This window comes from Delphinapterus leucas, chromosome 6 (assembly GCF_059928025.1).
Source record: "Delphinapterus leucas isolate spDelLeu-1000000601 "Yukka" chromosome 6, BTC_Dleu_Yukka2, whole genome shotgun sequence".
In the NCBI taxonomy this organism is placed as follows: Eukaryota; Metazoa; Chordata; class Mammalia; order Artiodactyla; family Monodontidae; genus Delphinapterus; species Delphinapterus leucas.
The window spans coordinates 118531448-118548145 of NC_143134.1; the positions used below are offsets into that span (position 1 = coordinate 118531448).

The 16698-nt window shown below is 58.1% G+C and overlaps 2 protein-coding genes across 6 annotated transcripts; one reads left to right on the top strand and one right to left on the bottom strand.

Annotated features, from left to right (window-relative positions):
- Positions 1 to 775: 775 nt before the first annotated feature.
- Positions 776 to 9997, top strand: NTMT1 (N-terminal Xaa-Pro-Lys N-methyltransferase 1). 5 transcript variants are annotated; one of them, XM_022578483.3, is made up of 4 exons: positions 776 to 951; positions 6815 to 7027; positions 7840 to 8092; positions 8939 to 9997. In XM_022578483.3, exons 2-4 carry the CDS (start codon positions 6866 to 6868, stop codon positions 9193 to 9195), a joined length of 672 nt encoding a protein of 223 aa, XP_022434191.1. In that variant the 5' UTR covers positions 776 to 951; positions 6815 to 6865; the 3' UTR covers positions 9196 to 9997. The 5 variants fall into 5 exon arrangements, with proteins under 5 accessions (XP_022434191.1, XP_022434192.1, XP_022434194.1 ...); XM_022578484.3 differs by lacking the exon at positions 776 to 951 and adding an exon at positions 962 to 6400; XM_022578486.3 differs by lacking the exon at positions 776 to 951 and adding an exon at positions 962 to 5869.
- Positions 9998 to 10070: 73 nt separating this feature from the next.
- On the bottom strand, positions 10071 to 15298 carry ASB6 (ankyrin repeat and SOCS box containing 6). The gene is made up of 6 exons (XM_022578482.3): positions 15080 to 15298; positions 13862 to 14043; positions 12721 to 12827; positions 12512 to 12620; positions 11721 to 11807; positions 10071 to 11618 (listed from the first exon to the last, which is right to left on the bottom strand). Exons 1-6 carry the CDS (start codon positions 15190 to 15192, stop codon positions 10951 to 10953), a joined length of 1266 nt encoding a protein of 421 aa, XP_022434190.1. The 5' UTR covers positions 15193 to 15298; the 3' UTR covers positions 10071 to 10950.
- Positions 15299 to 16698: the final 1400 nt, after the last annotated feature.

Sequence of the window (16698 nt, forward strand, 5' to 3'; positions counted from 1 at the left end):
CCCATAGCTTTCTCTTCATTAGAGCAAACACATTTTAAGCCCCTCCTTTGTGCAACACCCAGAGGAAGGCACTGTAAATCTAAGCCAGGATGTCAGTTTAGGAAAAAAGAACTTATGGTGAATACTGTGAATATTATGACATAGACGAATATTACGACGAATATTATGACTCAGCTTCTATTTACTGAGAGCTGGCTCCAAGCACAGGGCTGAAGTCTTGACGCATAACATCCCACAAATTTAACCCTCAGAGCATTCCATCTATCTGGCAGAAGTGGAGACTGAGGCTTGGAAAGGTTCACAAGGTCTACCTACCTGCAAACTCTCATTTCCATCAAGGCTGCTTCAGGGACCGCGCCAGAAATTCTGTGTATGGCAGGAGCCTAGGGGAGGGCAACCTTTTGGGAACAGAAATTTCATGGATTTGCTCTGCTTATTTGGAGTGGCAACCCCTTGGCACTGTCAAGGGTATTTTTCTTCCTTTTTTTTTTCTTTTTGATCTGTATATTTTAAGATATTAATTGTCATGGGTGGGATTAAGGCTTGCATAAGGCTCCCCCTCCCCTTTTTACCCAGTGGAAACTCCACAGAACGCTCGTTTTTGAAAGTCCAGCCTTGCCGCCTCCTAATGAGCTTCAAGCTGGAGGCGGGACAGGGTCGGCGATGCGGCTTTTCAGAGCTGGGGAGCTCTTCCCGGCACAGCACTCGAGTTAGGGCCGGAGCCCACGGGGCGGAGCCCGATGCGGCCCCGCCCCCGGGAGCCCGGAAGTGACGTAAGCGGACAAAGGCGGCGCGCGCCGCGAGGTGTAGCGTCTGGTAGAGGTTAGGTGGAGCTGCTTGGGGGCTGTTGGGGTCTTCGCCGCCGCCGCCGCCGCCGCCGCCGCCGCCGCCTCCGCCCTCCCTTCCTTTTCCCCGTCCTCTTCTCCCGGGTCCTAGGAGCCCCCGCGTGGGGTGAGTAGCGCGAGGCGGAGCGGGGGGCGGCGGCCGCCGGGAGAGGGGAGGCCCCGGCCCCCAACGGCCTGGGCGCCCTGAGGCCCCGGCTCCTCACGTGACCCGGGCGCGAGCCGGCAGGGCCCCACGTGCGCACTCCGGGGAGGTCCGCCGGCAGGCCGGCCGGCCCTGGGCCCCGGGCCCCAGGTGGGGTGGGAGGAGGAAGGCCGAGGCCCCCAAGCCTGATCAGGGCACTCCCCCACGCCGGCCCCCGCCGCAGCAAGTTCTTTTCCCTCTCTGAGCCTCAGTTTCCCCTGTGAGAAACGGGTAAGGAGAGCACCCACTAGGAGGGTGGGTGTGAGGATTCAGTAAAATGCTCAGATTAGAGTCGGGCACAGGGCAGTTCCCGGTTACATAGGCGTTGCTATCATATTTCACCTTGGACCCGACCCCAGTTAGGGGTCAACATAGGTGCCGCTCAAAAGACAGCCCGCCGCGAGGAGCCCTTGGAGCCAAGGTCAGCCTGTTGGCAGAGAGGCTGCCATATCAGAAGGCCCAGGCTTTGCTGCCCATCAACTGTGTGATCTCTCTCTGGACCGTGGTTTCTCTGTACAACAAGGGATAGAACCAGCTGGTGTCAGAGGCTTTGCGGGTGGGGCTGGGCAGTATTGCACATGGTCTGGATGTATGGAATCTGCCCAGTGAGATGGGATGAACCCCTGGGAGAACTAGAGCCTTGACCCAGTAAGAAGTCTGGATTCCGTCCTTATTCTATTCCTGGTTTTCTGTGTGTGTGCATCACTCCATGAGTGGAATGGTTTTTCTCTCTGTGAACTAGGGACTGTGGGAGGGTTGAAATACGTGTAGAATGCTTTGGTGGAGACTAGAAGCCGTAGAATCACAAAGACAGAGTCACCAAAACCAGCAGGGTTTCCGTGCTTCCATGGATGGGAAGCTCACTCCCCTCTGCGGATTGGCAGAGCTGAGTCACTGGAACGACCACCCAGCAGTAACAGTCATGACCCCTTAGGTGTGGCCAGCACTCTGGTTTAGAGGGCCTTTCAGCACATTTTCTCATTAGGGCTTCACACTTGGCAGAGAGAATTGATGAGAATCTCATCTGACAGAGATTTTTGGGATTGGCAGAGAGAATTGATGAGAATCTCATCTGACAGAGATTTTTGGGATTAATGCATGCCCAGCAGTGCATGGATCACTTTACGCTTGTATATCCACGTTTAATCATCACAGCCTTCCTATAAAGTCAATGTTGCTGTTCCCATTTTATAGATAAAGACACTTAACTGAGGTTGTGTCTTATCTGCGCTTACACAGCCAGTGAGAAGCAGAGCCAGGATTCACACCTGGTTCATTCAACTCCATCAGAGCCTTTGTTTTTAAATCCCGCTCCCCCTCCTTTTTTTTTTTGGTCTTCTCTACTCCCTCCCTCCCTTTCTTTTTCATAGAACACCCTGCCATTCTCAGAAGTCCAACGGCTGTCCACACAGAGCCAGGGAGAACAGGCCCTGTCCACGGGGGTGTGGGAAGGAAGAGGTAACATCAGGCAGGCTCGTGCCTCCCGATGCTTCCAGGCTTTTCCTTAGAGACTGGTAAATGAGGATGAGATGAGCCTAAAGAGCCTGACGGTGACAGTTCCAACCCCATTCTCTTCCATGGATCCTGGGAAAAGAGTAATAGCTGGGGCGGCTGGCCGGGGTGGCCCTGAACACCTTGGAGGGGGGCGTGGGTAGGTGGCCAGATGATCATGAAGGATTCACAGACACATTCCACTTGCTGAGGAGCAGAAGTTCCCTAGGAGCAAAGGGTCTCACTTCCCCTCCAAGCTAGCCCAGAGCGCACGAAGCCAGACTGCCCAGGCCCCTCCCCTGTCCCTGGGGCCATGTGGCTCCTTCCTTGCCGTGATCCCAGCAGGGCAGAGTGCAGGAGGACCTCCTGCGGGTTGACTGACAGCCCCGCCCTTCCCTCTGACTCCTAGGGACCTCCTGCCCACCTCAGTCTGGACGCTGGGAGGCAAAGTGTAGACAGGGCCCCAGAAGTCATGTTTACTAATGAATCTAAGCTGTTAGGACAAATGTCAGGGTTATACTTGCCATTTCCCGGCCTAGATGTGCCTCCCCTGGCTTGTTCCTAGAATGTACCCATAAGTGGAATTCTTGTAAATTGGATTATTCGGGGGACCTTGACATTTAAAGGAATCATGTTGTAAGCCTTTTGGTAAAGCAAAAAATTGTATCGTCAGTAAAGGGCTTCAGTGATATCAGGTTTGAATGATTTGATTTTTGTCTGTAGGATTTTCTTAAAAGTGGAGAATGACTGGCCACACAAAGGTCCTTCTGTGATTCATTCAGCAAAACCAGTTAGTAAACACCCACCTCACAGCAGGTGTTAGGCTAATAGTGTAGACTTAGCGTCCCTGGGCCTCCTGGGAGGGAGGGCAGACAGATAGGCAGAGAGAGTACAGCCAGGGAAGCGTCTGGCCCCGGATTTGTTCTGTTCATCTGATCGGAAGGGAACTTTGTTGAATACCTATGAGCTACATGAGACGCAGGAGAAATACAGTGACACATCTCAGGGTGTCGCCACTGCTTTCTAAGGAGTTCCCAGTCCAGTGGGGTGATAGACACAAATACAAAACCAGAAGTTTGTGTGAGGGGGACAGGGCCGAACTCGCTGTGCTCGTCCGAGTGGGAGCGCTGCTGTGTGGCCGGCTTTGGTGCTGTCCTTCCTGGATGACAGCGGAGGGGCTGGGAAAGAGTTGCCGTGGTGCCTATTGGCGGGGGCTGGGGAGCCCACTTGGCCTTTCAGACCGCGTCCACATAAGCAGCCCCCAAACCCAGGAAAGTGAATGGTAACATTCAAGCTGGTGGCTCCCTTTCCTGTCAGTTCTCAGGGAGCTACGGTGACACTTACTGTGCCACATCTGCATTCTCGGGGACTGGCAGGTCTCCACGTGCTTTTGCTTGTCACGTTCCTCGAGGGTGGAACGAGAGTTCATTGTCACAAGCAGCGCGCCGCTTCCTCCTGTGGGCTGGGGCGCGGGTGTGGGACACTGCCGTGAGCCAGGGCTGGGGGCAGTATTTAGAACTGAGGCCCCCCCAGCCTGTTACCCCAAAGGGCTCTTGGGTTGGTGCCATAACTGGAACCGTCCTCATTGGAGTCCCAAGCCCTGTACCTGAACAGGGAAGGGAGGGGATCCGTCTGACAGCTGATTCGAGAACCTGAAGGGGGGGGGAGCCAGGGGTCTCTGGGGGCACAGTGGAAGGGGTCTATGGAGGGTGGAAACAGTGGCAAAGTCCAGGTCTAAGGGCGACCCTGGTGGGGCCTGTGGATGCTGTCGGCTCCCTCCTGTTCCGCAGAAGGCCCGTGTGTGACCCCTGTCCCCGGGGAACGCCTGGGTCCACAGAAGGAGCCGGGTCCAGGGACGAGGCGGCGGCCCCCTTCCCATCTGTTCCCAGCAGCCAGGCCAGGCCCTCCCCCGGTGCCCCCACTGGCTGGCTGGCGTCTCCAGAAAGGGCTGGCCGTGGCAGAAGTGGAATTGCATCAGGGAGCAGCATTTCTGAGTTGTTTGGCTGGGGTGGTCCTGCTGCTTCTGGAAGGTTCCTTGTCTTCCAGGACAAGTTCAGAGTGCAGGTGTATGTTGGAGGCTAACTACAGACATGGCAGTGAAGATCTTCAGCGTTTCTTATGTTCTGTTCCCCTTCGCTTCTTCTGGTCTCTAAGTTATGTGTCGAAGGCCCGTGCTTGTCCTCGGGGCACTTTTCTGTTACTTCTCTTGAAGCTCTTAAAGCACTTCTCCGTCTTACAGGGGTTTCAGCTGGTTTTGAGGACCATACCGGGAGGTCAGTGACTTAACTACAGCCCCGTGGAGTACTGTAAAGGGGGCGGAGTGAGCCCCCGGGAGCACAGACTTGCACAGCTTTCCTGGGGGACTGGGGGGCTTTCACCCCTGTACTGAGGGACTCCTGTGGCTCCGTGCCGGGATGCAGTGGTGAAAAGGCAAGGTCCTACCTCGGGGGCTTCCATTCTAGTGGAGGCCAGACGGTCAGTAAACTGTCATTTCAGCTAGAAATACGCACTCTGAAGGCAGGAACCACGGGGATCGGGTAAGCGTGTTGGAGGAAGTCACCTTAGACTGGTCAGGGAAGGCCTCTTTGAGGTGACACGTGAGTGAAACCCTGTGTTGAAAATCAGCTGCTCACGGGGGAAGGCCCAGGGCTCGGCAAACGCACGGGCCCCTTGACCTTGGGTAGGATGCCACCGTGTGCATCACCTCCCTCCTCTACACGGGGCTCGTGGGGTGCCTGGGTCGCGGTGAGTCGTGAGGGTCCAGTGGCCAGCGAAGAGTGCGCAATGCGTGTGGGCAGAGGATGGGTGGCTGCTACCCCCGTTCTGTCTCCTGGCGCGGCCCTGCCGTTCCTGAACCGCTGCCACTCAGCCCCCGCAGGCTGGGTCCCCGCACACCCCTGCCCTTCAGAAACTCAGCTGATCAGTTTCCCGTTGTTGACAGACTGGACCCATGGCCCCAGGCTGCACTCAGGGCGCTGTACTCCAGGCTCCGTCTGCCAGGACGGGCTCACCTCCCACACTCTTTTCTCTGTCCACACTGCAGCCAGCCTGGCCGTCCCCAGCCCTCTGTGTGGCACGCGTGCCATGTCACCTCTGCTCTGTCCCTGTCCCCTTCCAGAGCATTCCTTGTCCTCCGGGCCCGGCCTTCTCTTGGCTGCTGCCCCGCCTGCCATTCGGAAGGGACTCCTCTATCCCTCAAGCTCCCATAGCACTTTTTGGCTCAACGAGAGTCCTCATTTCTGCCTTGTGTTCTCGTTGGTTCCATTTCTTCCCTGTCTCCCCTGCTGTAAGCCTCTGGGTGTTGAACTTTATCTGGACAAGCCTCACAGCAGCCGAAACAGCCCCGCGCACGGTGAGCATCTGTAGAGGAGCGCGGTGCCTCGGGAGAGGTGTGACCCTCCATCCCCTACGTGGTGTGGCCCAGCTGGCTGAATGTGGCGCTCGCAGCGGGCCTCCGCTCTGCCATTGGGGCCCGGCCGTCTGCTTTCACTCTCCCCTGTAGCCCACGCAGCTGCCACCGCAGCCCCCAGAGGCGCACGGCAGGCCGCTCCCTGCTTAACCTAGGGTGGTTCCGGCCCGCTGTTCTTTGGTGTGAAGTCGGAACTAGTACATGACCCTTAGGACCCCGAGTTTCCCGTTGGAAGGGCAACACACGTGCCTGTCTTCCTGGAACAGTCTTCTTGGTTGCTGAGCGAAGGCTTCCTCATCCTTGATGTTAGCTGGTGTGTCGCTTCTCCTGACACCTGTGCTCTGCCAGCACCTTGTACCTCTCCGCAGCCCTCACACATGCCTGATCGTGTGTATCCGCCTGGCCGTCTCCCTGTTCACAGACAGCACCTGGCACAGAGTCAGGCTCATGGGTAACCGTGGACTGGACCCCCAAGTGAGCTTGTTTCTGCGCTCGCGACGGAGGAAGGGAGGCGTGGGGCTCCTCGGGCCCTGCTGGGATCACCCGGAATGTCTGCTGTAGGAGGCTTGGGTTCCTTGCTTTGTTTTCATTTCTCTTAAGTGTAGATCGGGGTTCTCTGTACCTTGGGTTCAGAAGCCACTGAGTCAGGTGTCATGTAGGGTAAGGAAAGAACTAGAAGCCAGGACTCTGGGTGTCCTGCTCTGACATGAAGATAGATTTGCAAAATGACTTGAATGCAAGAGACGGGGGGCAATGCCCTCTAATGGGGAGAAGCAGGTTGCGGGACACTGGCCACTCCTCTGCGTCAGGCAGGATCGTGTGACCAGCAGAAGCATGCGGGGAGCCCAGGGCCCTCAACCTGGCTGCTTCCCTCCTTTTTTTATTCAGGGATACCGCTGCTGAGTCTGGTGCCTGAGCAAAGACGTGGCTGGTGACAGCATGACGAGCGAGGTGATAGAGGACGAGAAACAATTCTATTCCAAGGCCAAGACGTACTGGAAGGAGGTCCCGGCCACCGTGGACGGCATGCTCGGGGGGTATGGCCACATCTCCAGCATCGACATCACCAGCTCCCGGAAGTTCCTGCAGAGGTTTCTGAGGGTAGGCAGGGCTGCTGTGCTCTCCAGGAGGAGAGGCGGTGGCGCCGGTGGCACTGCCTGCTCTGCGTGGGGCGCCACCTTCCCACTCGCTGCCACAGGGTCACCCCACTGTGTCCACGACCCAGGCCTTGAAGAGCGGGTGGGGCGGGGTGACTCACAGGCTTTGCCCCAAGGTCACCCGACAGGAGGCAGCTGTTACGCTGGGGCCTCTCGGTGCCGGAACGGAGCAGTCTCCTCACAAACTGTTCTATTTTTCCAGAGGCAAAACCTTTGCTCTCCTGCCGTGTTTGCAAGCATCTGGGCTGTGGGTGTTGGCCGTTCGGCCAGCACTGGCTTCTCGTTCCTCGCCCCGCCACCCTCCTCTGTGCCAGGTGGCATCGCCGTGGCCGGAGCCTCCCTGCCTGTCCCTCGGCAAACACCGAGGCTGCTGCTTGCCCCCTGCTCCACCCACGTTCCATCTTCCCGGATTTGTTCACTGAGTGCCCTCTTCCATCCTTTCACTGCTTGAATTCTTTATTCTCTCTCTGCTGCTGTCCTTTTAATGGGGTCTCAGGAGTGACAGGAGATGAACGCACCTATTTGAGTTAACACCTTTAAGTGGAGGTTGGCTTTCACGTTAGAAACATGTGGCCCAGAAAAAGGCTGTGCTGTGCTTACGCCCACTGCTGGCCCCACCGGTGCCAGCTGCCGGCCTGTGCCCAGGCCTGATCTGAGTAGTTCCAGGGGCTCATGAGGAAAGGCCCCTTCACAGTGACAGGGTCCCTGTGGCTTTCTAACCCTTCCTTATAGTCTGTGCCTTCTCTGCTTTTTCAGGAAGGCCCAAACAAGACGGGAACCTCGTATGCCCTGGACTGCGGAGCCGGCATTGGAAGGATCACCAAGAGGCTGCTCTTGCCTCTCTTCGGAGTGGTGGACATGGTGGACGTGACGGAGGACTTTCTGGTCAAGGCCAAGACCTACCTGGGTGAGGAAGGCAAGAGAGTGAGGAACTTCTTCTGCTGCGGCCTCCAGGACTTCAGCCCGGAGCCGCACTCTTACGACGTCATCTGGATCCAGTGGGTGATAGGTGAGCATCCCACACCCCTTCTCCACCTGCCTGCACATCTCTCACCGCAGAGGCCGGGCTTCCCGAGGCCGTGGGAGCTGAGGCTCTGGCACTGCTGCAGAGGGCGGCCAGCGGGCATTCCTCGAATCCTCCCTGCACTCGCCAGGACTCCACCTACAAGGTTCACTTGCTTCCATGTTTTGTTTCAACTCAATACCTGCTGTGACCCATTTGGGGACAGATTCTGTGGTTGAAAAGTTTTAATTATCAATAACTTACTGCATTCAAAGAATGTGGAAATGAGTTTTCATAAGAAGGGGCTTTCAGTAAGAGGAGAAGTTGAAGCCCTGGCTGCCCCTCTGCTGTTCGCGGTGAGCGAGCCGTTTTATCACCCGGTCCTGCACCCACGTGGCCTGACGGCGTACCCAGGGTGCTCTCCTCAGGCTGCCGACCTAGCAGCAGGCCACCTCCTCCAGGTGGGCGGCCCAGGCCTGCTGGGAACACGCTGGATTCGCCCTGTATTTTGTGGTCCTCAAAAGCCTGTTAGGAGTTGTGATGTAGGGAAGGAACTCTGTTTGGTACACTCCGCTGATCCAGGCCTAGGAGGGGCGGGTGGAGTGTAGGTGCTGGGCACGGCCTGGAAGTCACCCAGTCAGGGTGAAATCCCAGCAGCATACGTTGTGATTGCCCTTGGGTAGGTGACTTCTGAGCCCGTTTCCTCTTAAAATGGGCTTTGGTAAACCCCTCCGGGCTGTTGAAAGCCAGTGGCCCTGTGTGTTCAGCACTGAGTAAGTGCTCAGCAAGTGGACACGCAGTGGCATGGAGGGGCTGGCATCCTTCCCTCGTGACGGCCTCTGCCTCCCCCAGGCCACCTGACCGATCAGCACCTGGCCGAGTTCCTGCGGCGCTGCAAGCGGGGCCTCCGCCCCAACGGCATCATCGTCATCAAAGACAACATGGCCCAGGAGGGCGTGATCCTGGACGATGTGGACAGCAGCGTGTGCCGGGACCTCGACGTGGTCCACAGGATCGTCCGCAGCGCAGGCCTCAGCCTCCTGGCCCAGGAGCAGCAGGAGAACCTTCCAGACGAGATCTACCACGTGTACAGCTTAGCCCTGAGATGAGTGGGGCTGGCAGGAGAGAGGGACCAGCGTGGGTGGGGAAGGACTGACAGCTGCACGCGGTCCACACGCTCAACCTCGATGGTTCGGGGGTGCTGAGCGGGGCCACGAAATATACCTGTCTGCCGTCCACTCACTATACAGACTCTTATTAAAAAGGCATAAGGGGACCCAGTCGGGAGGGGTGCCACTGAATGGGGCAGCGAGGCCGGAGTGAGCGGCGGGGACTGGGCCCTGTGGGCCCATGCGACCCCTGGGCCTCCAGTGCTCGCCTCGTGGGAATCCGGCGGTCCCATCAGAAGTGAGACTCCCTGCTCTCCAGTAACACCACCTGGCCTTCCTGCCACAGGCCTGGCTGGCTTAAGAGGAAGAGAGTAACCACTAAAGCGGTTGCCGAGGACTTTATGCCTCCAGAGGGGAGGGGAGCGGAGCTGGGCCCGTGGAGCCTGCGGCTCTCAGCACCCTCCTGCCTGCGCTGAGCCTACATGGTGCCTGCCGAGTGGTGCAGTTGATGGGATGTCCACGTTCCGGGTGCTATTTGGAGATGGGGCCCTGGGGCCCTTAACGTGATTGTCACCACAGCCTGCAGGGAGGGGAGAGGCCTGGAGCTTCCCTCTCGGCTGTGCCTTGTGACTCCTCCTTAGGGGGCATTTTCAGTCAAAAATAAAAGGGTGAACCCCTGTACTGGAAAGGCCTTCGCCAGTCTGGAGTGGTGCTTTTCTTTACTGGGACAACAGTGCTGTGCTGCTTGAAAACTCCTCTCCTGAGCTGGGCATCTCCTCGTGCCTCTGCCACCTCTTTTTCGGCTGCCGTGGATCCTTTACCCTGAACTCGGGAAAGGGCGGGGGGGGGCGGGGCCGAAATGTTATACAAGGACCTTTAAGGCCAAGGGAAATCAGTTTAATTTTATAATATATCATTTGGTTGTCTCAGCTCATCTCCCAGGCATTTACACAATTCACAGTGACCACCTGTGTGACCTGCAGACAGCCTGGTGAGGGCTCAGTCCAGGGCGGAGGCTGGCTTTCAGTCTCGGTGGCTTCCTCCGTCAGATGATCCCTCACAAAGCGAGACACTTTGGAAGGACAGCCCCTGGCTATGCATGATTGCTTTGTAGAAGGCATGGTCCCCAGAACCCCAGGTTTGGCACCAACAGCTGCCGCCAGAGCAGAGCCCTGCACCCTGGTGGGTGACCTGGGCCCAGAGCTGCAGGTGCCGCAGGAGTCAGCTCAGCTTCCTCCCTGCCTGCCCAGAAGCACGCACTTTCTGACGGACTCTGGAGTGGAGGCGCGTGTAAAGGGTCTCGGCTGGGCTGCACCCCGCGGGCCCCTCCCGCCTGCTCCGGCCTCAGCCGCATCTCCATGCAGAACAGCCCAGCTTCCTGCAGCCCGCAGGAGGGCCTGGTCTCGGAGCTACCCTGCTTCTCTAAATGCCTGGCGCTTCCCTCAGGTTAAGAGGGTACAAACGTGTCCCAAATCTAAACCCTGTCCCTTGTTCCACTGTGGGGTGAGACTTGGGGGGTGCTGCCAGAGGGAAGCGGGGGCGGTCTGCCTGGAAGACGGAAGCCTTTCCCCACTGGAGTGCTTGCAGCTGCCGGGTTCCACCTGGCTTTCTCTGTCCTCAGTAAGGATCCAGTCTCACCTCCAACATGCACCTTCTGACAGACGGGGCTGAAGGTTCCCCCCTAAGGCCGCCACAGGTACTTAAATCCACCAACAGGTTGAGCTGCCCAGACCCTGTTCCCTGCAGTCGCAGCTGTCAGATGTCGTCTTCGACGGTGCCACTGTGCTCACTGAGGAGGTACCACTTGAGCCTGTCGGGCAGAGGTAGGGCCTTGACCTTCGCGTCCACAGGCCACGGCTGAAGGTAGAGCCGGATGTAAACGCGACACAGGTGCTTGAGGGGTGGGGGGTAGCTCTCCAGCTGCCTCAAGGAGAAGTGAAGGGCCTGGATCTTGTCTGCCAGGCTGCCCACGGGATGGATATCGAAGTTTTCAGGCAGCTGGAGTTTATGGGAATTAGTCACCATGAGATCCAGGACGGTCTCAGCTTTGCGCAGCAGGTCCACGTGACTCTCGTCCTCCGCGCAGCCTGGGTGGGAGCAGAGCCTCTCGAAGATGATGTGGAAGCCGGACCAGCAGGACGCGCCGTGGAGGGAACAGTTATAGGCGGCCCCGGACTCCAGCAGGAAGCGCAGGAGAGGGAAGTGCAGCTTAAAGCTCTTGAGGCAGATGTGCGTGAGGGACTCGTGGGCCGGGCACTCGCTGGGGTCGGCGCCGTGAGCCAGCAGCAGCTGCGTTACTTGGAAGCAGAAGCGGTTGATCAACTGGGCCTCCTCTTTGTCACCTCCCACCGTCTCGCCCAGCAGAAAGATGATGCAGGTGAACACGGTGTCCCCGTCTTTGGTGGTAGCCTTGACATCCGCCCCTAGAAGAACCAGGAGGGAGAAGAGACGGTGGGAGGAGGCCTTAAACCCTGGCAAAGCAATGCTTCGTGTTCCAGGGGGCAGCGTGGAAGGACAAGGCTCACCTCCTTCCAGCAAGAGGCGGATGTTCTCAGTGTTGTGGATTTGCACCCCGTCACTGCTGGCCAGAGCATGGAGCAGAGCAGTCTTTCCTAGGGAGGGAGAGTGAGTGGGGGGCAGTGGGAGGCCAGGAAGCCGAGGTCAGGCCAATCCCAGAGGTGGAAGGGAAACACGGACCCTCGGGATCAGAAAACGAACTTCAAAAATGACTGACCTCTCTCAGCTAGGGCTGAGGGTGACAGGTTTCTTTTTTTTGAATTTTTTTTATTTATTTTTTTTATATAGCAGGCTCCCACTAGCTATCTGTTTTACACATGGTAGTGTATACATGTCAATCCCAATCTCCCAATTCATCCCACCACCAGCCCCCCTGCCACTTTCCCCCCTTGGTGTCCATACGTTTGTTCTCTACATTTGTGTCTCTATTTCTGCGTGGAAGATGACAGGTTTCTGGCCATTCTCTCTCCACTCACACAAAAATGGGAACAGAAGGGCCAGGAAAAGCAGGACTTTTCTAGACCCTGAGATGCTACCTGAGACAGGGAGCCCCGTCCCTCAGAAGCTGAGCACACAGGTACCCCGTTTCCTCCTACAGATGCCCTTACGGGACCGATGACGCACTGCCTCTCAAGCCTCGGCGAGTCAGCAAAATGCACCAGTGTGCGCCCGGCCGTGCTGTGCCATCAGAGGGACTGCCTCCAGCCTGCCTGCCGAGCCATCGCCCCGGGTTACCCTGGGTAACCTCACAAGGCAATTCGGCCCACGCCCACCCTACTTCTCTACAGGAGGCACCCACCATGCTTGTCGGCCGCGTTGACATCTGCTCCAAGGTCCAGGAGGCGCTGCAGGCAGGGCAGGCGCTCCGGCTCCTCGCTGGCCAGGTCCAAGGGGCTGCTCTCGTGGATCTGAGTCAAGAAAGCACAGCCGCGTCGGCCCGGGGGCCTGTGAGCTGCTCAGGGCCCCAACCATATCCCCCCTTCAGAGCAGGCCGGACCTGGCTCTTACCCGGTCCCTGCGGTTAATGTCGGCCCCGTGGCGCACCAGCAGCTCCACCATGTCAGGCTGGTTTCGCAGGACGGCGATGTGCAGGGCCGTGTAGTAGGTGACCGGGTCTGAGGGCACAGACACAGCTTACGTCAGTCCTGCCTGTCGGCACATTCTCGCAGGGTCCCAGGACCAGCCTGGCAGCCCAGCCGCAGTGCTCCGACCTAAGGGCTCCCAGCACCACGAGGGGTCAGGACACAGCTGTCTTCGTCGGACAGTGCATGGAGTCAGGCCTAGGTTTGGGTCCTGGGGGTGTTCTGATTAATGGACATCGTACTTAATCCGGGTTTTAGTTCCTTCTGTAAAATGGGACCTAAACAGGGCTGTTGGGAGGAATATGCAGAGTGACAGCTCCGTAAGTCTTGCAATAAAAGCCAAGTTCTCACAGCTGGGTCTCCCAGTGGCTGACTTCACAATGCCTCCCCCACCTCTCTCAGCTCTGTGACCCTCCAGGAGCCTAGAAGCCTCTGAGCCTGTCCTCAAATGGGGAGGGGAGACACGCCTGGCCACATCCTGTGTCAGCACAAAACCCCCAAGTCGGCCCCAAGTCAGCCCTGCATGTCTCCTGGCCGACTCTGCCTGCCCTCCCAGGGTGAAAGCGAAGAGGGAAGGAATAATGGCTCCATCACCACCCCCAGCACACAAGCTAGAAGCCAACACCGTCCTGCTGTCATTTATACCCAGTGAGTCTTATCTGTTTTCCCCTCTCCCTGTGGCAGGAACAAGAATGCAAGGTAGCTCAGAATGAGTGTCAGAAAATTACATTCCCTGAGCTCTGGGCACAGCACCAGCAGCCACATTTTCACATTAATGGAAGCAGGGATTTAGCTGGGAGCTGGGGGAAAGTTTGCTAAAGCAATCACATGGTAGAAGCAGTGGCAAACTCGCTCTTGATCAGAGGTGGTTAAGGGCCATTTGAAAGCCCGCAGGGGGATGGGAGGCCACCCAATGTGGGTTTCCTTAGTCATCACCCATGACATAAATGAGGGAAGTATCTCCCAAGAGAACAGTAAAAGCAGAGCCTGAAGGCTTGGCCGCCCACCCAAAGCAGGGCCACACTTAAGCCACCTACCCACCCCGGCCCCTCTGGGCTCCAGCTGACCTTCGAAGTTGAGGTTGGCCCCATTCCGCAGGAGAACGTCAGCTGCACGCGTCAGTCCCAGCTCGGCCATCTTCAGCAGGGCGTTGCTCACGCCTTCCTGGTAAAATGGAGAGTGGGCTTTTCTCTCCAGCAGCTCAGTGAGAACAAGGATCCGGCTCTCCTCGCTGGCAACATAACTGGGCCTGGGGCAGGAGAGAGGCAGACCAGTTGAGGGTGGGAACAGCAGTGGGACCAGCTGGCTGGGTACCCTGTGGGCAGGTGGCCTTTAGTCTCCTGCTGTCACACACAAGCAGGGCCCTGGCTCCGTGGGGCTGAAAGTCTCTTTAGAAAAGGTCGGTGGTAGAGAGGGCCAAGCTGGATCTGCTCACTGGAGCAGACTCCTCGGGTTTGCTGAGAAAGGACTGGGGCTGTCTTCAGCCTCCCTCCAAGCGGCCCAGAGAATCTAGCCCCTGGCTTGGGTACAAAGCCTCATACACCTGGGCTGTTGGCACTGAAGGGAACTCTTGTGGCCAAGATCAAGTACCGGACACTGACACCCTCCCACCGCAGACAGTGACTGTCCCTGAGCGGCAGAGGACGCCAGACCAGCCCAGGCAACCCCACAGCCAGGGCAGTCAGCAGACCTCCTCCCTCGCTCACACCCAGGGACGTCTGGTGTTCCGAAGGCTGGGCGCACACAAAGTCCCAACCCACCTACCTCCCTCGCCAATTCCAACGGGTCCCCAAAACGCACACCTGATCCCCTTTTCCTCTGCTCTTTTCTCTGTTCCACCTAATACACTATTTACTTAAGTTCACTTATAACTGTCGGTCTCTCTCCTCTGGAGCACAAGCATCATGAAGGCTGGGGGTTTAGCTCACTGACGTAGCCCTGAACGATGGGCTTCCTAACACCGTTCCCACCGGTTCACGGATAGACCCGCGCCTGTGCAAACTCGGCTATGGAAAAGCGCATTTCGCACTGCTCACAGATTCCACCCTGCTCCTCTGCAACTCCAGGTGGAGGGCACAGGACAGGCAGGGCGCAGGGTGGGGCCCTGAGGCGGAGGCCCTACCGACACCCCACCCTCCGGCCCTGCCTGCGCTAGCTGGGAGCCCTCACCACCGCCGTCTGTCTTATCTGTCAGGTGGGGACACCGCCCGGCTCGCCCCGCCATGTTTGTAGTGACAATGAAAGGGATGCAGCTCCGGGTCGGAGGCGGGAAGGGAGCGAGTTACCCGTCCAGGGGCTCCTGCCGCTCGGGGTCCTGGATGCCCAAGGAGCCCAGAATCGCATCCACTAGCGGCTGGTACTCGAAGATAATCCTCCGGAAGCCGTGCAGGAACGGCATTGCGGCGGCCGCACCTTCCGCCGAGGCCGAGAGGCCGATTGGGCACGTTCCGGGGGCCGCGGTCTCGGCCAGGCTTAGCCACTGCCGGTCCAGTCCCCTCGCCGGCCAACTGCACCGCCCAACCAACTGCTCCGCGCCGGAAGTAACACAGAAACTTCCGGCCCGCTCCGGCCCGGGAAAGAGAGCGGGGGACGACAGCGCCCTCTGTGGGCTGGGAGGACCGCGGCGCGACTGGGCGCGCCAGCTTGGGGGTGTCTCGGGGGGCGGCCCTGGGGGACTGGAGGGCGCGGACCTGCAGCCCAGCCGGATCCCAGCCCTCGGAGGGCCCGTCCCTTGCCTGCCCGGCCCGGCTCCGCCCTGCGATCCCGCCCGCGGCCGCTGGGCGTCGTCCGAGCTCCGCCCATTGAGCGAGCACACCGGCTTGACCCCTGTCCAACTCCCTCCCGCGGTGGAGGTGACTCGAACCCCCGGCGCCCGCGAGCCGCCATGGACTCGGGTCGGACCACGGCTGGGCCTGGCTCTCGCCTCGCCCCACGCTGACTGGACCACACCCAACCCGACGGGCGATGGGGATGATTCCTGAGTCTCTGTCCCCTGGAGCTCCTGGCCCCACAGGCTGCCGTCTCCTTCCACTTTCCGCCTTGGGACTCAATGAACTTCAATTTCTTCATCTGTATAATGGGGATAATCAAACGCACGCGAGAACCTGGATCAAGAGCTCTGTCACCGTGGGTGGAAGTGGAGTCTAGCAGGAAGGAGTCCAAGCCTGGGGCCACTTTTCTGGGGTGTAGGCATCCGGCCCTGGGCCTCGCATTTGAACCTCCACAACCTTGAGGCCCACAGTGGAGCCCTGATGTCTTCGTGATTCTGGAAAGTCCGTTATGAAGAGGTGCGCCAGTCCCAGCTGTGCCCGTGGCAGCCCTGGTGTCCCATCCACCCCCACTTCCACCACATGGGCGTGGGAGCTCTCCCGCCTGGCACCTGTCAGAGGCAAGCGTTGTTGAGCGAAGTAGAAAACGTTTAGAGATGAATTTAAAGACAACCCCGTGTGTCTATGATTAAATGTAAAAAGATAGATAGAGTAAGGCTCCCCTGCCAAGAGCAAAAACAGTCTTAGCAAGGAAACCCAGTCCAAGGTATTCCAGGTCCAGCTATGGGGACCCAGCAGTGTGGAGTACACAGCAGGGGCTGGATATTGCTCACTGTTATTATTGTTCAGTTTACAAGGTTGTTGTGCATATCAAGTGATGAGCTATTAAAATCCCCATCAGGCCTCAGAAGGCCTCATTTTGCCTGCTCCTCCGTTGCCTAGAGGAGCAAGAAAGAGGGGTGGGGTTTAAGCCCTGTTAGGACAGGCCAGCTTAGTGTTGCCAGAAGGGACTCCAGACCAAAGGGTCCCTGGTTCCCAGCACACATCTGCCTTGGTTCTCACTCCAGGAAGAAGTATCTTCTCCTTAAGTGAAATTGGGACATTTTTTTGCTCACGTAGCCAATTTCCAGCTTGTC

What these genes read in the sequence shown, in the direction of transcription:
- NTMT1 (XM_022578483.3), top strand. Translation starts at nt 6,866, where the DNA reads ATGACGAGCGAGGTGATAGAGGACGAGAAACAATTCTATTCCAAGGCC. An exon ending in TCCTGCAGAGGTTTCTGAGG is followed by an intron (nt 7,028 to 7,839) that starts GTAGGCAGGGCT and finishes CTGCTTTTTCAG; the next exon opens with GAAGGCCCAAACAAGACGGG. An exon ending in CTGGATCCAGTGGGTGATAG is followed by an intron (nt 8,093 to 8,938) that starts GTGAGCATCCCA and finishes TGCCTCCCCCAG; the next exon opens with GCCACCTGACCGATCAGCAC.
- ASB6 (XM_022578482.3), bottom strand. Translation starts at nt 15,192, where the DNA reads ATGCCGTTCCTGCACGGCTTCCGGAGGATTATCTTCGAGTACCAGCCG. An exon ending in ACATTAACCGCAGGGACCGG is followed by an intron (nt 12,621 to 12,720) that starts GTAAGAGCCAGG and finishes TTCTTGACTCAG; the next exon opens with ATCCACGAGAGCAGCCCCTT. An exon ending in CAACGCGGCCGACAAGCATG is followed by an intron (nt 11,808 to 12,511) that starts GTGGGTGCCTCC and finishes CTCCCTCCCTAG; the next exon opens with GAAAGACTGCTCTGCTCCAT.